The sequence below is a fragment of the Pituophis catenifer genome, unplaced genomic scaffold (assembly GCF_029215685.1).
Source record: "Pituophis catenifer annectens isolate HBS135680 unplaced genomic scaffold, rPitCat1.0.hap2 SCAF_2, whole genome shotgun sequence".
In the NCBI taxonomy this organism is placed as follows: domain Eukaryota; kingdom Metazoa; phylum Chordata; class Lepidosauria; order Squamata; family Colubridae; genus Pituophis; species Pituophis catenifer.
Window position 1 is genome coordinate 46,723,693 of NW_027256882.1, and position 15,910 is coordinate 46,739,602.

The 15,910-nt window shown below is 41.0% G+C and overlaps 1 protein-coding gene across 1 annotated transcript in view; it reads right to left on the reverse strand.

The window, feature by feature from the left end:
* The window catches only part of FHIT (fragile histidine triad diadenosine triphosphatase), a 1,060,604-nt gene that overhangs the window by 8,624 nt on the left and 1,036,070 nt on the right, over window positions 1-15,910 (reverse strand). The window contains exon 6 of the mRNA XM_070933525.1: window positions 6,966-7,075. Within this exon, the coding sequence (XP_070789626.1) occupies window positions 6,974-7,075 (102 nt within the window). The 3' untranslated portion in view covers window positions 6,966-6,973. The remainder of the gene's footprint in view (window positions 1-6,965; window positions 7,076-15,910) is intronic.

Here is a 15,910-nt window from a genome sequence, read left to right on the forward strand (position 1 = left end):
AAGGGTTTGTCATTGTGCTCCTTTCTTCCAAACGGAAAACATATGACAGCAATCATAGATGGAAGTGATTGTATATGAAGAATAATGCTCATGCATCTATTCTAAGGAAAGCTGGGGAAATGTCAAAAGCTGAATTTGAGAATATACCGTATTTTTCAGAATATAAGGCAAACTCCCCCCCCCCAAAAAAAAGATGGTGGAAATGTTGGTGCGTCTTATACACCGAATACAGCCATTTTTGGCCTCCCGAAGCCCCATTTTTGTGAAAAATGGGCCCGTTTTTCGAAAAAAACAGGGTGCACAAAGGGTTTGGGAGGCCTGCAGAGTGCTCCTGGGGGCTGGGGAGGGCAAAAATGTCCCCATTTTTCACTTTTTCATTTTTGCCCTCCCCCAGCCCCCAGGAGCACTCTGCAGGCCTCCCAAACCCTCTGTGTGCCCCTTTTGCAAAAATGGGCAAAAACGGCCCCGTTTTTATGAAAAACAGGGCACGCAGAGGCCTGCAGAGGGTTCCTGGAGGCCAGGGAAGGCAAAAACCTTTTTTTCCTTACTTACCTCTTCAAAATCTTGGTGCGTCTTATACACCAGTGTTTCTTATAGTCCGAAGAATACGGTATCTTTTTCTTGGGAAATACTATCCATTGCATACATTTTCACTCAGTCTACAAAAGACTGTCAAATCATTGGACCAGTTGATTCAAACTTTTTTTGACAGAGGTTAGGGAAAAATGTCCCCAAATGATTTTACTTAATTAATTAGTTATTTATCATATCTCTATCAGCTATTCTAATAAAGAGCAAAGGAAAATAGGGCTAGTTTTTCCTATGTTTGAGAGAAGATTTCTCAGGTTCTTTAAACCATGTTTTAAGGACTTACTGTACAATGCCCATGTGTTTCTTATCTTAAGATGGTGGGAAAGAATGCCATCCTTGATCAGGAATAGTAGTTTGGGGAGATACAACAGCCCCAGAAGAAGAAGAAAGGAGTCATCTACAACATACAGTGTAGTGACCGCAACAACCACTATTCAGGACAAAGAAGTAGAAGACTGACAGAATGCACCCATGAATACCAATTAGCAGTCAAAAGACATGATGGACAGAACTACCATAGTTCCAGCTGCGAAACTGTCACCATCCTAGACCAAGCCAAATTCAAAAATACTAGAGAATTTCTAGAAGCCTGTCACTCTGGCAAAGTAGCCATCAATAGACATGAAGACGTAAACAATAGCTACATACTGTGCAAAAGAGACAATCAACAAACCAAAAAAGGAACAAAAAGACCAAAATACCTCCCCACCAGCAATCAGATGAACATAGATTAACTCCAAGATTAACATCAGACCAACCAATCAAGAAGTAAACAATACTCCAATCAAGGAACTTCCAAACAAGCTAACAATAAAGAGCTCAACCAAAGAACCTCCAAGACCACTTCCACCAAAAGGGAAGATTGACAGGGCAAGTCACTAGAATATAAACTGAGAGCAAAGCCCATTCCTTGCTAGAACTGATGATAGATAGATAGATAGATAGATAGATAGATAGATAGATAGATAGATAGGTAGGTAGGTAGGTAGGTAGGTAGGTAGATAGATAGATAGATAGATAGATAGATAGATAGATAGATAGATAGATAGATAGATAGATAGAATAACTGTATTGTCACTTTGAATGTACACTAATTGGCATACATTAAAATGAAATTTCGTTGCATACAGCTCTCAAAGGATCACCACCTCCAATATATACTACATAAACATGACAAAATAAATAAATAAATACAAAATTATGCATATGCCCACATATATTATATGACACAGAGAAACAACACAGTCTAGTTTGGATGTATTCATGTACATGGCGACAAAAACTTATCTTGCAAATTTACCAGACAGATGGCATAGGGAACAAAACTGTTTCTGCTAGAAATACTTCAAAACCTCCTCCCAGAGGGGAGTAACAGAAACAGACCATGAAGTGGGTGTGTGGGGTCTCTGACAATGCTTTGAGCTCTAAGCGTATAGTGCTTATAAACAGTGTCCTGAATAACAGGAAGCAAGCTTCCTATAATCTTCTTGGCTGTCTCTGTATGGACTTTCTATCTGAGGCACTGCAGCCACCAAACCAAACAGTGATGCAGTTTGTTAAAACGCTTTCAATCGTGCCTCTGTAAAAAGTGGCCAGGACAGAAGGAGAAACATGTGGTCTCCTCATCCGATGCAGGAAACACAGACGTTGGTTTGCACGCTTCACTTAAGGATGACGTGTGGAGAAACCACTTCAGATTGTTCATTATCTACTTTGAGTAATGAAATGGCTGTAAGAAGTTCAGAGAGCACCAAGGACCCTTCATTTTAACCTGTGCTACAGATATTCTCAATCTTAATAAAGGACTCTTGGATGCCCATCGATGAGGATACCAGAGAGGGAGAGACTGCCCTCAAGTCTATGAAAGAGATGGGATGAAGTTGACATGGTCTAACTGTATCTGATTATCACCCCCAAATCCGCAGGGATTCTTTTTCCAGTTTACAATACTGCCTTCAGCATAAATATGAAATGTGGCTGATCTCCTGCCTATCAGCTATTCTGAAAGCACATTGAAATAAAAATTAGAATAACTCTTGGCAATAGTGCAAAGCTTGCAAAGGCACCGTTAGGATAAATTAAGTGCTTATTTATTATATTCAAATGATTTTCTTCCCTTCCCCATCGCTCATATTAATGGGAAAGAAAGCAATCTGCAGTTCCTCAAGACCTCCTTGACCTGGACGGTTCAGGAAGTGCTGATGCTTGAATGTGTTAATGGAAGAAAAGAAAAATTGCAATTCAGTTATTTTTCCTTAAAAAAAAAACAGCTTTAATTAGAATGTGATTTCTCATGTTGTGATCCTATTGTCCACAGTGAAAGCTCATTAAGCAACTGGCACAATTGGCTGGCTAATCCAGGGCAGCTGAGTTGAGTTCAGAAAGCTGATTGTTATGTGAGAAGATAACTGGTTCTGATTCAGCATTATAGAACTTTACTGCAGGGATGCTGCAAATCGGTGACGGAGGAAGGACAGCAGATAAAACTGAAAAGAAGCTGTTTGGTTTTTTTTTTTTTTTTGGCTAAGAACACTTTTTCACTCTTTGAAAGGTCATCTTTTCAAGCCTTGTCCTCTAGTTTATGTGAAAATGACAAGTAGTTCTGGACTTACGACTGTCATGGAGCCAGTGCCTATCATGATCATGAATCAAGACAGTTGTATTTTATGACCTTTATTTTTATTTTATTTTTTTTGTAGCGGTCATTTAATTTTAGTTGCTGTTCACTGCTCAGAGTGATAAAGTTGAGACAAACAGCTATATTAATTGAAACAAACAAACAAAAAAATAAAGGCAAGAATTTAGAATTCTGTTTTCTTTGGATTACGCGTCCTGCTGTGTCTTCCTGTGTTTTCTGTCAGTTGCCCTAGGTCTCCACAACGGACCTCTGCCTTCTTAGTTTCCTGAGGTTTCTGCAACCTTAAGGCCTTAATCCTGCTCATTTTTGTTTAGAAAGCATTTTTACAAAGGGAAAACTGTTCATAGAAGAGGGATCCCCATCAGCTCCTCATATTCTTCACTATCTCTTGTCGATATGTTATGATTATATATTTACAAAGAAGCTCAGTGGTTCCTGACAGAGATTTGATCCTGTAACGGAAGGTAATTCCTAAAAAACACATTACTTAGTGATTGTACATATATCATTTCACCACAAATATTCATCTAAATCTCATAACTGGGAGAGGAAAATGGCTGATGTTAAAACAATTGGAAGCTAATTGTTTGTATTTCTAGCTCAAACAATGATTAGCCATCACATAAACATCAAGTGTTAGATGAATAAATATTTCAATAATAACTGGCCACTTGAAGATGTGTGGACTTCAGCTCCCAGAATTCACCAGCCAGCATAGGTGAAATACCATTATGTGTTGAAGGTTAGCAAACCCAGGTAACTGGCTATGGGATTCTGGTTGTAGTTCTCCCATCTTGGCTTGAAAGCTTCTAATACTATAATGGACAAGACTTTTTTCCTTGTTCCAAAGTTTTTAAAATCTTTATGCTTGTTCATGTTACTGTAGGTTCATGTAGGTAGGAATGAACGAGGAATGCTTGAATGCCACTCAAATGCTGAGGTCAACTCAAAAAGTAAAGCATGCATTTAAAAAGTTATGTTTTGCAGGGGGAAATAGAAAGATTATTTTTAAAATACAGTACTAACAACAGATATATACAATTTTACAACTTTCTGCATCGACTTTTGTCTTTACGCTTAGCTTTTATTCTCTCCTTCTCTTTATTTTTAAATATTCATAATTAACAGAGCCTGGTGGCGCAGTGGACTAAGTGCTGTTAAAGTAGCACTAGGTTGCCAGCTGCCTGCAATTACTGCAAGCTCACCAGGCTCAAGGTTGACTCAGCCTTCCATCCTTTCGAGGTAGATAAAATGAGGACCCGGATTGTGGGGGCAATAAGCTGACTGTGTATAAAAAAGAACATCGCTTTGGGGGGGGGAGGCGAAAGCCCTACTAAGTATGAAGGCTATTGCTTAATGCATTGTAAGCCGCCCTGAGTCTGTGGAGAAGGGCGGCATATAAATCGAACTAATAAATAAATAAATAAACTGTTTTGTTAGCAGGATCATTACTTACATTTATTTCCAGTACGTTAATATCAATATCATTATTGTATTTTAACATCTGATGTGCGTGTGTTTTTGTTTTTCATTTTTGTCTCTTTTGCTATTGTGTGTTTGGTTTTAAAATGTAAAATACTCAATCATTTTTTATTTTTTTTTAAAAAAAAGAAAGATTATTTTTAAAAGGAAAGTTTCCAAAGAATATCAATGAATGAAAATTCTGGACAATTTTACATGGATTTTCTTTAGTCAAATTCTTAATGTGATTTGGAAGTGGGACCAAATGACAAATGTTATGAAACTGACTGTCCACTGAAAGATAATTTCCCCAAATTTTAGAAATTATAACAAGAATACTACAATATTGTCGACAAAGGGTTATTTAGCAATGCACTCATTGTAAACATGGTAGTAGATTTTTATTACATTTCTTATAGTCAATTTTTCCCGCAACACACTAACATGGCTACCCTTCTACAAACCTACATATAGGTGTTACAGTGGCAATTGGGACTGGAATTTCCATCACTGAGCAATGTGATTGTAAATTGCAATGTCATATGGCTACATTGCTTAGTAACAGTAATCCCAGCAATCCAGGGGTGAAATCCAGCAGGTTCTGACAGGTTCTAGAAAACCGGTAGCAGAAATTTTGAGCAGTTCGGAGAACTGGCAAATACCACCTCTGGCTGGCCCCAGAGTGGGGTGGGAATGGAGATTTTGCAATATCTTTCCCCTGCCACGCCCACCAAGGCACACCATGCCTACCAAGCCACGCCCACAAAACCGGTAGTTTAAAAAAAATGGATTTCACCACTGCAGCAATCCCAATTATTGCCATGAACCCAGGCCCATTGGAGTTGTTAAGTGGGAAGAGGCAGAAGTCCCAGGCAAGCAGGCTGGTGTTTAGGTAATGCAAGATGGTAGGGAGGTGCTAGACATGGTTGCTATAGAGTACAGGTATTCTGCCCCAGCTACGGACCCCAAAGAACGCAGCACACACAAAGTCTGTACAAACCTTAGTTTACTAAAATAAAATTAGTTTTCTTTTTTTTTTTTTACAAACAAAGGCTGTTAATAAACTTTCTTAACAGCCTGCAAGAATCCAAAGAATAAATAATCTTAATCTTACTATGGTTGGCAGAAAGCCCAGAAGCAATTTGCAGATAACTAAGATCAAGGCACGAAGGAGAGTGAACGGTTGTTCTCTGCAAATTGCTTCAGTCGGCATTCCTCCTTAAATAGGCTAAGGGAATAGCCAATTAGCCCCAAGCTTTACTCTCGAGGAGACTTCCTCCTGAGGAGCCACTCCTGCCTTTTGACAGCTCTGTGCGCCCGTGCATCAAGAAGAGGCTCCTCCTCTTTGTCCTCTTCACTTAAGGGAGCTACTGGACGTTCTGAAGGCCCTGACTGAATCCCCGCCTCTGGCACCACATCTTCTCCAGCATCCTCATTGTCTGACTCGAGTGCCAGCTGCACAGGCTGCTGGCGCAGTACCACACCAGCCTCCTCGCTGTCCGAATCAGCCACCAGCCACACAGGCGGCGTACGGGCCACAACAACAGGTGAGTATGTGGGGGTAGGGTGGAATACTGTACACCTCCCTTCCCATACAGTCAATGGGAGGGAGGGGAGTGTTGCAGGCAGACAGTATGGATTTCAGGCAGGAAAAAAAAAAGAAAAGAAAAAAAGAAAAAGTTACTTCTGACTTCCTGCCAGCTTCCGTATTGACTGTGCTTCTGGAAAACTGGCAGGGAGTGTCAGAAATCACGATCCGGTGACCACGGCTCATTGAAGTATCATAATCATGAACTGGGCACAGAGCAATAGCAATACCATTTACTTATATATAGCTTCATAGTGCTTCACAGCCCTCTCTAAGCAGCTTACAGAGTCAGCATATTTTCCTCAACAATCTAGGTTCTCATTTTACCGACCTCAGAAAGATGGAAGGCTGAGTCAACCTTGAACCGGTGAGGATCGAACTCCTAGCTGTGGCCAGAATTAGCCTGCAATACTGCTTTCTAACCACTGCGCCAACCCAGAAGCCCAGGTTCATGCAATCATGTGATTGCATAGATATTGCAATGGTTGGAACTATGATACTCACTGGAACTATGAAGCTTGGTTATAAATCCCCACATTCAGCATTACTTGTAACTTTGAATGGTCACTAAATGAGTGAACTTGAATTCTCCTTATATGTGGGAAGATATATTTATATATTGTAATACATAATTCCTATAATATATGATAAGGCAATGTATAATTCTCTATGTAAGGAGTAAGTTACCTCTTCATTCACTGAAAATATTTCTTGAGGATTGCAGCTTCAATTGCCATTTCTTCCTCAGTTCTCCATTTGCTGGGGGAATCTTCTGCTTCTTTGTCATGACGCTGAAGCTTAATAGGAAAGAAGAAAGGGTTACTATTTTGAGGGGGAAGTAACTGAAGCAATGAATGTTAGGATCATAAAGGTTGGTGTTTTTATCCTGTTCTTTGATTCCAATAATTTATTTCCGATTTTTGAATAATTGGGAAGATTTCAAATTCTCGAACTTCATCATCTCAACTTCCTCAGCTTTTAGTTCCTCCACTTCATTTACCTTATTCACAACATGTATGTATACACGTACACAACGTTTTGTGTAAAGGAAGATGGAGACAAAACAGTGTACGGGGGAGGTTCAAAAACTACCCACATGGTGCTTAAAAAATAACCTGCATCTGAACATCAGCAAGACCAAGGAGATGGTGTTGGACTTCCGGAGGAAGAGAGAGGAACCTGCCTCACTTTACATCGAGGGGGGCCGTGTAGAGAGAGTTTCCTCCCTTAAATTCCTGGGAGTTCATCTCAGCAAAGACTTCACCTGGAAACCAACATGATCCGGGTGGCCAGGAAGGCCCAACAGAGACTCCATTTCCTTAGGGTCTTGTGTAAAAACAGGGTGGAACAACAACTGATAACCTCCTTTTACTGGTCCACAAAAGAAAGCGTCCTCACTTATTGCATCATGGTATGGCATGCTGATCTGACAACCGCAGATAGAAAAACATTACAGAGGGTGGTGAGCACAGCACAAAACATTATGGGCTGTCCCCTGCTACCAGTAGATGAGATCTCTAGGGCTCGTTGCCTTAGGAGAGTGAGGAAAATCCTCAGGGACGACTCACACCCTGGTCAGCACTTCTTTACCCTCCTATCATCAGGAAGGAGATATAGAAGTATAGCCAGTCGCACAAACAGGCTGAAGAACAGTTTTTATCTGTGGGCTGTCAAGACTCCTGAATGCGAACATCATAACTACGTAGTATGATGGACTTGCAGGGTCTGCGCAACATGTAACATGCTTAACATGGTGCAACAGGACTGGGTGTTTTGTTAATATGATTTATTTGGTTAGGGATTTTCTGTCTTCACTGTGAGTTGTTTTGTGTTGGGTGGGAGGGTGCACTGAGGGAGTTCAATCAATCTCATTGTACATATGTTGTGCACTGACAATAAAGATTTGAATTTGAATTTGAACCAGGAGACAAAATCAAAAGCAAGTATATACTGTACCTAGTATTTCTGTAATACAGAGAGAGAAACAGTGAATATTTCCTAATGCATCTATTCCAGAAAGAAGACCAGACACCTCAGAAATCTAACACTTGCGAAGCAATTCAGGCAAGGAGAACTTCAGAAGCATCTCCATGTGTGACATGATCAATGTATCTTAAAGCAACCAGAAGGATCATAGAGGAAACCATTTTCTAGGAGAAGCCTTCTCTGACGGTGGGTCTTAACCTCATTCCAGGCTGAGGCTTACAATTTAATAAAGCTTTTGTTATAGGTCAAATGCGGTCAGCCTATTACAGTTGAATCAGATACGTGGAGGACTGGAAATAAAATAAATGAATTGTGAGAAAGAGAGAGTGAAATCATCCTTGTTGAGAAAAACTCACCCATCTCCAAAGCGGGGAAAAAAGATTTAAAAAAAGGAAAGAGAGGTGGAAGCAGTAACAGTTTACATTTCATGTTCAGTCAGATGTAGATCTCACTCATTTCATCATTCAGTGTTAGTGGATTTTACTCCTTGTAAATGTATTTTAGACTGAACCCTTCAACAACAATGACATTATGCAATTCATTCTTATCCCTCCTAATTCACACATCTGGCCTGGATTTTTAGTGTCTGAAACAAATAACAGAATACCAGAGTTGGAATGAACCTTGGAGGTCTTCTAGTCCAACCCCCCTGCTCAAATGGAGACCCTGTACCATTTCAGACAAATGGTTGTCCAATCTCTTCTTAGAAACCTCCAGTGTTGAAGCACCTACAACTTCTGGAGACAAGTTGTTCCACTGATTAATTATTCTGTCAGGAAATTTCTTCTTAGTTCTAGTTTGGTTCTCTCCTTGATTAGTTTCTATCCATTGCTTTTTGTCCTGCTTTCAGATGTTTGGAGAATAAGTTGACCTCCTCTTCTTTATGGCAGCCCCTTAGATACTGGAACACTGCTATCATGTCACACCCTAGTCCTACTCCCCTGTCTCCTTCCATTCAGAGGAGAAGATTGATCAAAGCAACATTTGTAATCTCATCTAGATAGCATTTCTCAAATTTGGCAACTTAATTTCCCATGTGGGCTAGGGAATTCTTGTGGTTGAAGTCCACACATCTTAAAGTTGCCAAGTTTAAACTAGACTAGACTAGACTAGACTAGACTAGACTAGACTAGACTAGACTAGACTAGACTAGGCTAGGCTAGGCTAGACTAGACTAGACTAGGCTAGATTAGACTAGACTAGAATTCTTTATTGGCCAAGTATGATTGGACACACAAGGAATTTGTCTTGGTGCATATGCTCTCGGTGTACATAAAAGAAAAGATACATTTGTCAAGAATCATAAGGTACAACACTTAATGAAAGTCATAGGGAACAAATAAGCAATCAAATCATATTAGGAAACAGTCAATATAAATCTTAAGGATACCAGCAACAAGATTACAGTCATACAGTCATAAGTGGGAGGAGATGGGTGATAGGAACGATGAAAAGATTAATAGTACTGCAGACTTAGTAACTAGTTTGACAGTGTTGAGGGAATTATTTGTTTAGTAGAGTGATGGTGTTTGGGGAAAAACTGTCCTTGTGTCTAATTGCTTTGGTATGCAGTGCTCTATAGCGTCGTTTTGAGGGTAGGAGTTGAAACAATTTATGTCCAGGATGCGAGGGATCTGTAAATATTTTCACAGCCCTCTTTTTGACTCGTGCAATATATAGGTCCTCAATGGAAGGCAGGTTGGTAGCAATTGTTTTTTCTGCAGTTCTAATTATCTTCTGAAGTCTGTGTCTGTCTTGTTGGGTTGCAGAGCCAAACCAGACAGTTATAGAGGTGCAGATGACAGACTCAATAATTCCTCTGTAGAACTGGATCAGCAGCTCCTTGGGCAGTTTGAGCTTTCTGAGTTGGTGCAGAGTTGGCAGTTTAAAAACACTGATTAAGATGGACAGTTGGGTTTGAGGAGCTGCCTATCATTGACAATTCTCACAACCCCCTACAGCATTCAATATGACTTTGCTCCAGAGACTTATGGGAAGTTTATAACTGTGGCCAGGAAGACCATTTAGAAAAAGCAGATCCTTTGCCAAGGAGGTTCTAAATCTGTGCCTCCATGTTGCATTGCACTCGTGTCAGAAGCACCGAGCGCTTCTGGGTTGAAAGTAGAGGTGGTATTCAGCAGGTTCTGACCCGCCCCCATGTATTCTCTGCCTACCGAGTCCCAGCTGATTGGGAGGAAATGGGGATTTTACAGTATCCTTCCCCTGCCATGCCCACCAAACTATGCCCACCAAGCCAGCCCCACAGAACCGGTAGTAAAATTTTTTGAATCCTACCACTGGTTGAAAGCAATAGCTGGTGACATCACCGTTGCCCGGGAGATGCCCAATTGGGGGCTCCTGTCATGTCACCTGCAGGATTTGGACTGAAGGACAGGAGCTCATACAACCCCATAGCAGCACTCGGGTCTCAAATGTGGGCTTGCTAACCTCCAACCTGGCATCCTAACCATGCCAGCCACTGTGCTCCTTGTTATTTCCTCTAATTGTACACTTCCACTGTGTAAGTGCTTGTCAAATCCTGGGCAAGCTGTTGATTTGGGAGATGACAGTAATTTTGTATATTTTTGAACTGGGGCTTTCTTGCTGCAAAGTGGAAGAAAGAGCGAGCTTGCTTTGTGTGGATGAGTTAATGAATGACATACTGAACATCCCTCAAGCTCTATCGCAACAATGACAACAACAACAGTCTGCCATGCCACCGTGTTATCCGTTTTAATAAAACAACTTAAAATCAGGCTGTCAGCTTTCCTGGCAACTTCACACTGGGGGGTGGGGAGCGGGGGAGGGGAAGGGAGGAAGTGAATCTCTTTTTCTCCCCCCCCCGAAGAGAAATATTCAAAGAGTCTGACTGTTTACAAGTGATCAAAAGTGACAGTTGGCGCTTATTGGTGGAGGAGTTTTTCCGTGCTTGAAGTGAAACAGGAAGGATAATTTATCAGGAAAGCTGAGAAGCCAGACATCGGTAATGATCTGCTTAAAGAAAGGAAGATTTTTAGAAGAATATTTGTACCACAGAATAAGGATTTAAAGCAAGATGGCAGTAGGTTGTTTTTTGTTTTGTTGTTAATCTGCCTTGATGCTGAGCAAGTTGTGATTTTTTTTTTCCCCCTGGCAGTTTAAATTTCCAAAGCTGAAATAACACCAGCTAGAATGGCTGGAGGTTTTACCGGTAATTAATTTCTAACAGTACAACAGGTCAAAGTTCTCTTATATTTATCCTTACTTTAAAGATCCTTAAAACAGTGCTGTGACCTTAGCGTTGCTTTCATTAACAGTTGCTTTTTTAGAAAGATTGGGTGCATTGCACACAGATGCATTTCCTCCTTTCTGTCCTGCTTTAGATGAAGACTGGCATCACAAACGCCTCTCAAATGGAGTGAGGTGTTTTCATGGAAGAAGCTGGGAATGAATAATGATGTCAAAGAAATCACACCAAGGCAATGTTCTAGAGATTAGATTATAGGCTACAAAAACTAAGTTGAGGAATCAATTGCTCTCCTTCATCCCTTGATGAAGTTGTAGCTTCATTCAAGGATCGAATGCGTTTAAAGGTTAACAGCAGCATTATGAAAAGATAAATGATTTTGGGTTTAGATTTTAACTTTGAAAACACAGACCCTTCCCTTTAAAAAAAATAAAATAAATAAAAGGGCCATTTTCATCCTTCCAGATTCCCAGAACTGAGATGAGGGAATTGAAAATACCATTAACATGCATTGCTGAGTGTTTTGTTCCACTAAGTTAAAACAAGCCAACATATGTCAAATTGCAATTCCCAAGAACCCTGCTTCCCTTTCTCTACATTGTAAATCTTCCTGTAATCTCTCTGCAATTGACCCTTAAGAAAGGATTTGGGTGGGCCTAATGAGATATGTAGTGAAATCTCACATCTTGTACAGGTAGTCCTTGATTTACAACCACAATTGAGCCCAACAATTTCTTTTGTTAAGTGAGGCATTTGTTAAGTGAGCTTTGCCCCATTTTACAACCTTTCTTGCCACAGTTGTTAAGTGAATCCCTGCAGCCAGGGGTGGGCTGCTGGGGGTTCGCAGGAGTTTGGGAGAACCTCTAGCTATGATTCTGTGCAGTTCGGAGAACCCCCAAATCCCACTCCCGCCCACCCTGCCTCACCCTCCCAGGAGTCCCATGTGGCCCGTTTTGGATGCAGGTGAGTGCAGGGTGCACACGGAGGCTTGGGGAGGGTGAAAAATGGGCCTATCGGATGTTTGGGAAGGGCCTCTAGAGCCTGGGGAGGCTGTTTTCGCCGTCACAGAGGCTTGAGGAAAGCTTCTGGAGTCCAGGGAAAATGTGCCCCCCCCCCGTGGTGCAGGAGGCCGACTAGGCCACACCCACCATGGCCATGCCCACCCAGCAACCAGGCAGAGAACCCCTTGCTAAAATTTTTGAAGCCCACCCCTGACTGCAGCTGATAAGTTAGTAACCTGGTTGGTAAGTGAATCTGGCTTCCCCATTGACTTCTCTTGTCAGAAGGTCGCAAAAGCTGAGCACATGACCTTGGGACACAGCAACGGTCATAAATATGAACCCATTGACAAGCATCTGCATTTTGATCACATGACCCTGGGGACGCTGCAAAGGTTGTAACTGTGAAAAGTGGTCCTAAGTCACATTTTTCAGTGCTGTTGTAACTTTGAATGGTCACTAAACAAACTGTTGTAAGTCGAGGACTAACTGTTTTGCTTATGAACTTAAAAACTCTACAATTTAACTATTTGTTGGGGGAATGATGATTTCCAGTCCAGCCTGAAATGCAGAACAGCCAAAGAATGTATTCCTACACTTGTATCTATGGCTGCACTACGAACAAATTTGTGAACTTCATTCATTTACCGTTTATTAATTTTTGGCCTATAAAAGGCACAGAATCTCTTTATCATATGATAAACTTTCATGGCTTCCTGGTCTTGGAGTCCTTCAAGACAGGTGGATTTCTATCAATTGATTTGCCTGTCAAATTGTTTCTAATGCTTAATCTGATGATGAGACTAACAACAACCATCCTTGTTCAGCGTATTATTTCTCACAGTAGCCAACCAGATGCCCCTGAGGTGTTTGCAAGCAGAAAATAGAAACACACATCTGTTCTGTCATTATTCCCTTGCAACTGGTATATACAGGCGTACTGCCCCCTATCCAGATGTAACACTGATGCTTAAGATTAATAGCCCTAGATCAGATGTCAACAACCTACAGCTCTGGAGCTGCATGCGGCTCTTTGGGCCCTCTGCTGTGGCTCCCTGTCAGGTGATCCCACCACTGGCTGGCCCCACCCCTCACCCTCCCCTCCAAGTCACTCCTCTACTGGCCTGAAAAGGTAAGGGCAACCGCGGGGGATGGAGAAGCGGCTGGGGCAGGGGCAGAGGCAGAGAGATACAGAGAGAGGGAGAGAGAGAAGTGGGGAGGGAGGAAGAGAAAGATGTCAAAAGGGTTTTGTGGTTCCCAATATTTTTTAACAACTGGTTCTCTGCCCTAATGACCGGCTGGGTAGGTGTGGCTAGGGGGAGTCATGTGACTGGAGGAAGTGAGTGATGTCAAGTTGGCCACGCCCACCCATGTTTTGTGGCTCCCGGTGTTTTCTTTTCTGTGGGAAACGAGTCCAAATGGCTCTTTGAGTGTTTAAGGTTGCAGACCCCTGCCCTAGATAGAACTGTTCACTATGGATTTATCTAATTTATCTAATTCCTTTCCTAAAGCCATCCAAGGTAGCGGCCTAGATCACATGAGTCCACAAATTAATTATGCATTATGCAAACAAGTGCTTTCTTTTTGTCTGTTTCTTCCAATCCGCTTCAAAGAAGGATGAAGATACGCAAATGCTGTATCTATACCTACAACGATCAAAATCGAGCAATGTTCCTTTGAACCTCTATGATAGTGAAAATTGGACTTTAAAGAAATAGGATAGGAAGAATATTGATGCCTTTGAACTTGTTGGAGAAGACTTCATGTAATACCATGGACAGTCAAAAAAAACCCGAAGCCAATAGATTATCGAAGAGATCAACCCTGTGCACTCAAATGACCAAGCTCAAAGTATCCTACCTCAAACACGTTATGCATTATTTCAATGTGTTTCGACAGGTTTTGTAGCAAAATGCATTCTGAAATTATTTTCAAAATGAATGTGCATGTGTGTGAAAGAACTTTTCTTGAGCCAAAAACCAGCTTTGAAAGATTGGAAGAACTGCCACGTTCAGAAGATAACTGCATTTCCCTTGCCCATATGAATTCAGGAAATATTGATTCAACTGGTTCATTTTAATATGAGACCCAACAAAATTCCCCAGCATCCTTAACCTAATCTAAACTTGATGCAAAGGAAAGTAGAAAGAGAAGATACTGCTCATCTCAAAAGCAATCTGTAATTCCCAGGTTACCTCAATCATTTTTTTATTCTTCAACATTCCCAAATAGACTGGTTTGTAATGATGAAAGCAAACAAGAGATGCATGAGAAATGGGGAAATGCCTTAATTCTGTTATTCTTATCTTTGTCTTCACCACAGAGCCCCTTTAAATGCCTTTTGTGGCCATGGACTATGGCCACGGACCCCCAAGACTTGACTCAAAATTTAAATCATAACATTTCTTCAAGCTTTTGTGGACCCCGTGTGACATCATGGACCTCCAGGGGTCTGCAGACCATAGATTGGGAAACACTGTCTTAATTTATTTAATTGGTTGTCTGAGTGCTCCATGATTTGAAGGATTAAGCATTTGGCATCTCATAGGGAGCTCCTGGACTGAAGTTAGCTTAAAGAGTCTTTTCTAGTTCTATCATTTATTATGATTCCTGCTTAGGCAGGAAACTCTATACCATTTCAGACAATTGGTTATCCAATCTCTTAAAAACTTCCAGTGTTGGAGCATTCACAACTTCTGGAGGCAAGTTGTTCCACTGATTAGTTGTTCTAACTGTCAGGAAATTCCTCCTTAGTTCTAAGTTGCGTCTCTCCTTGATTAGTTTCCACCCATTGCTTCTAGTTCTACTCTCAGGTCCTTTGGAGAATAGCTTGACTCCCTCTTCTTTGTGGCAGCCCCTGAGATATTAGAACACTGCTATCATATCTCCCCTAGTCCTTCTTTTCACTAAACTATGATGATATATGATATGATATGATATGATATGATATGATATGATATGATATGACATGACATGAGTGCACAAATATGACCTAGATTGAAGGACTGAACGGATTGAAGGATTGAACGTTTAATTTTGAAATGATCCCAGGATGAGCTTTATCAGTCAAGTTAACAGGTGGTTTCAATGACACAGAGTCATTGCTCTATTCTAAACTCTTGTTCAAGTTATGACTTCTTCTAGAGTTATTCTGGTCAAGGACCTATACTCTGATGCTCTTAGGCAAATACTATAATTTGTTACTTATGGAGCTCTCCTTGAAAACAGTCCAGAAAGTGCAGCTATTTCAGAAGAACCTGAAACTTATAAACTGAGATGGCTTTCTAGGAAAACATTTCCACAAGCTCCTGGTTTCTTTTCATTTGGAAGCAACGTTCAAAAATCCTAGTGCATATCTCTGAAGCTCTACAAGTCTTTTTAGCCAGGTTCCCAGGAGAATGCCTGTTCCCACAATAATAGGA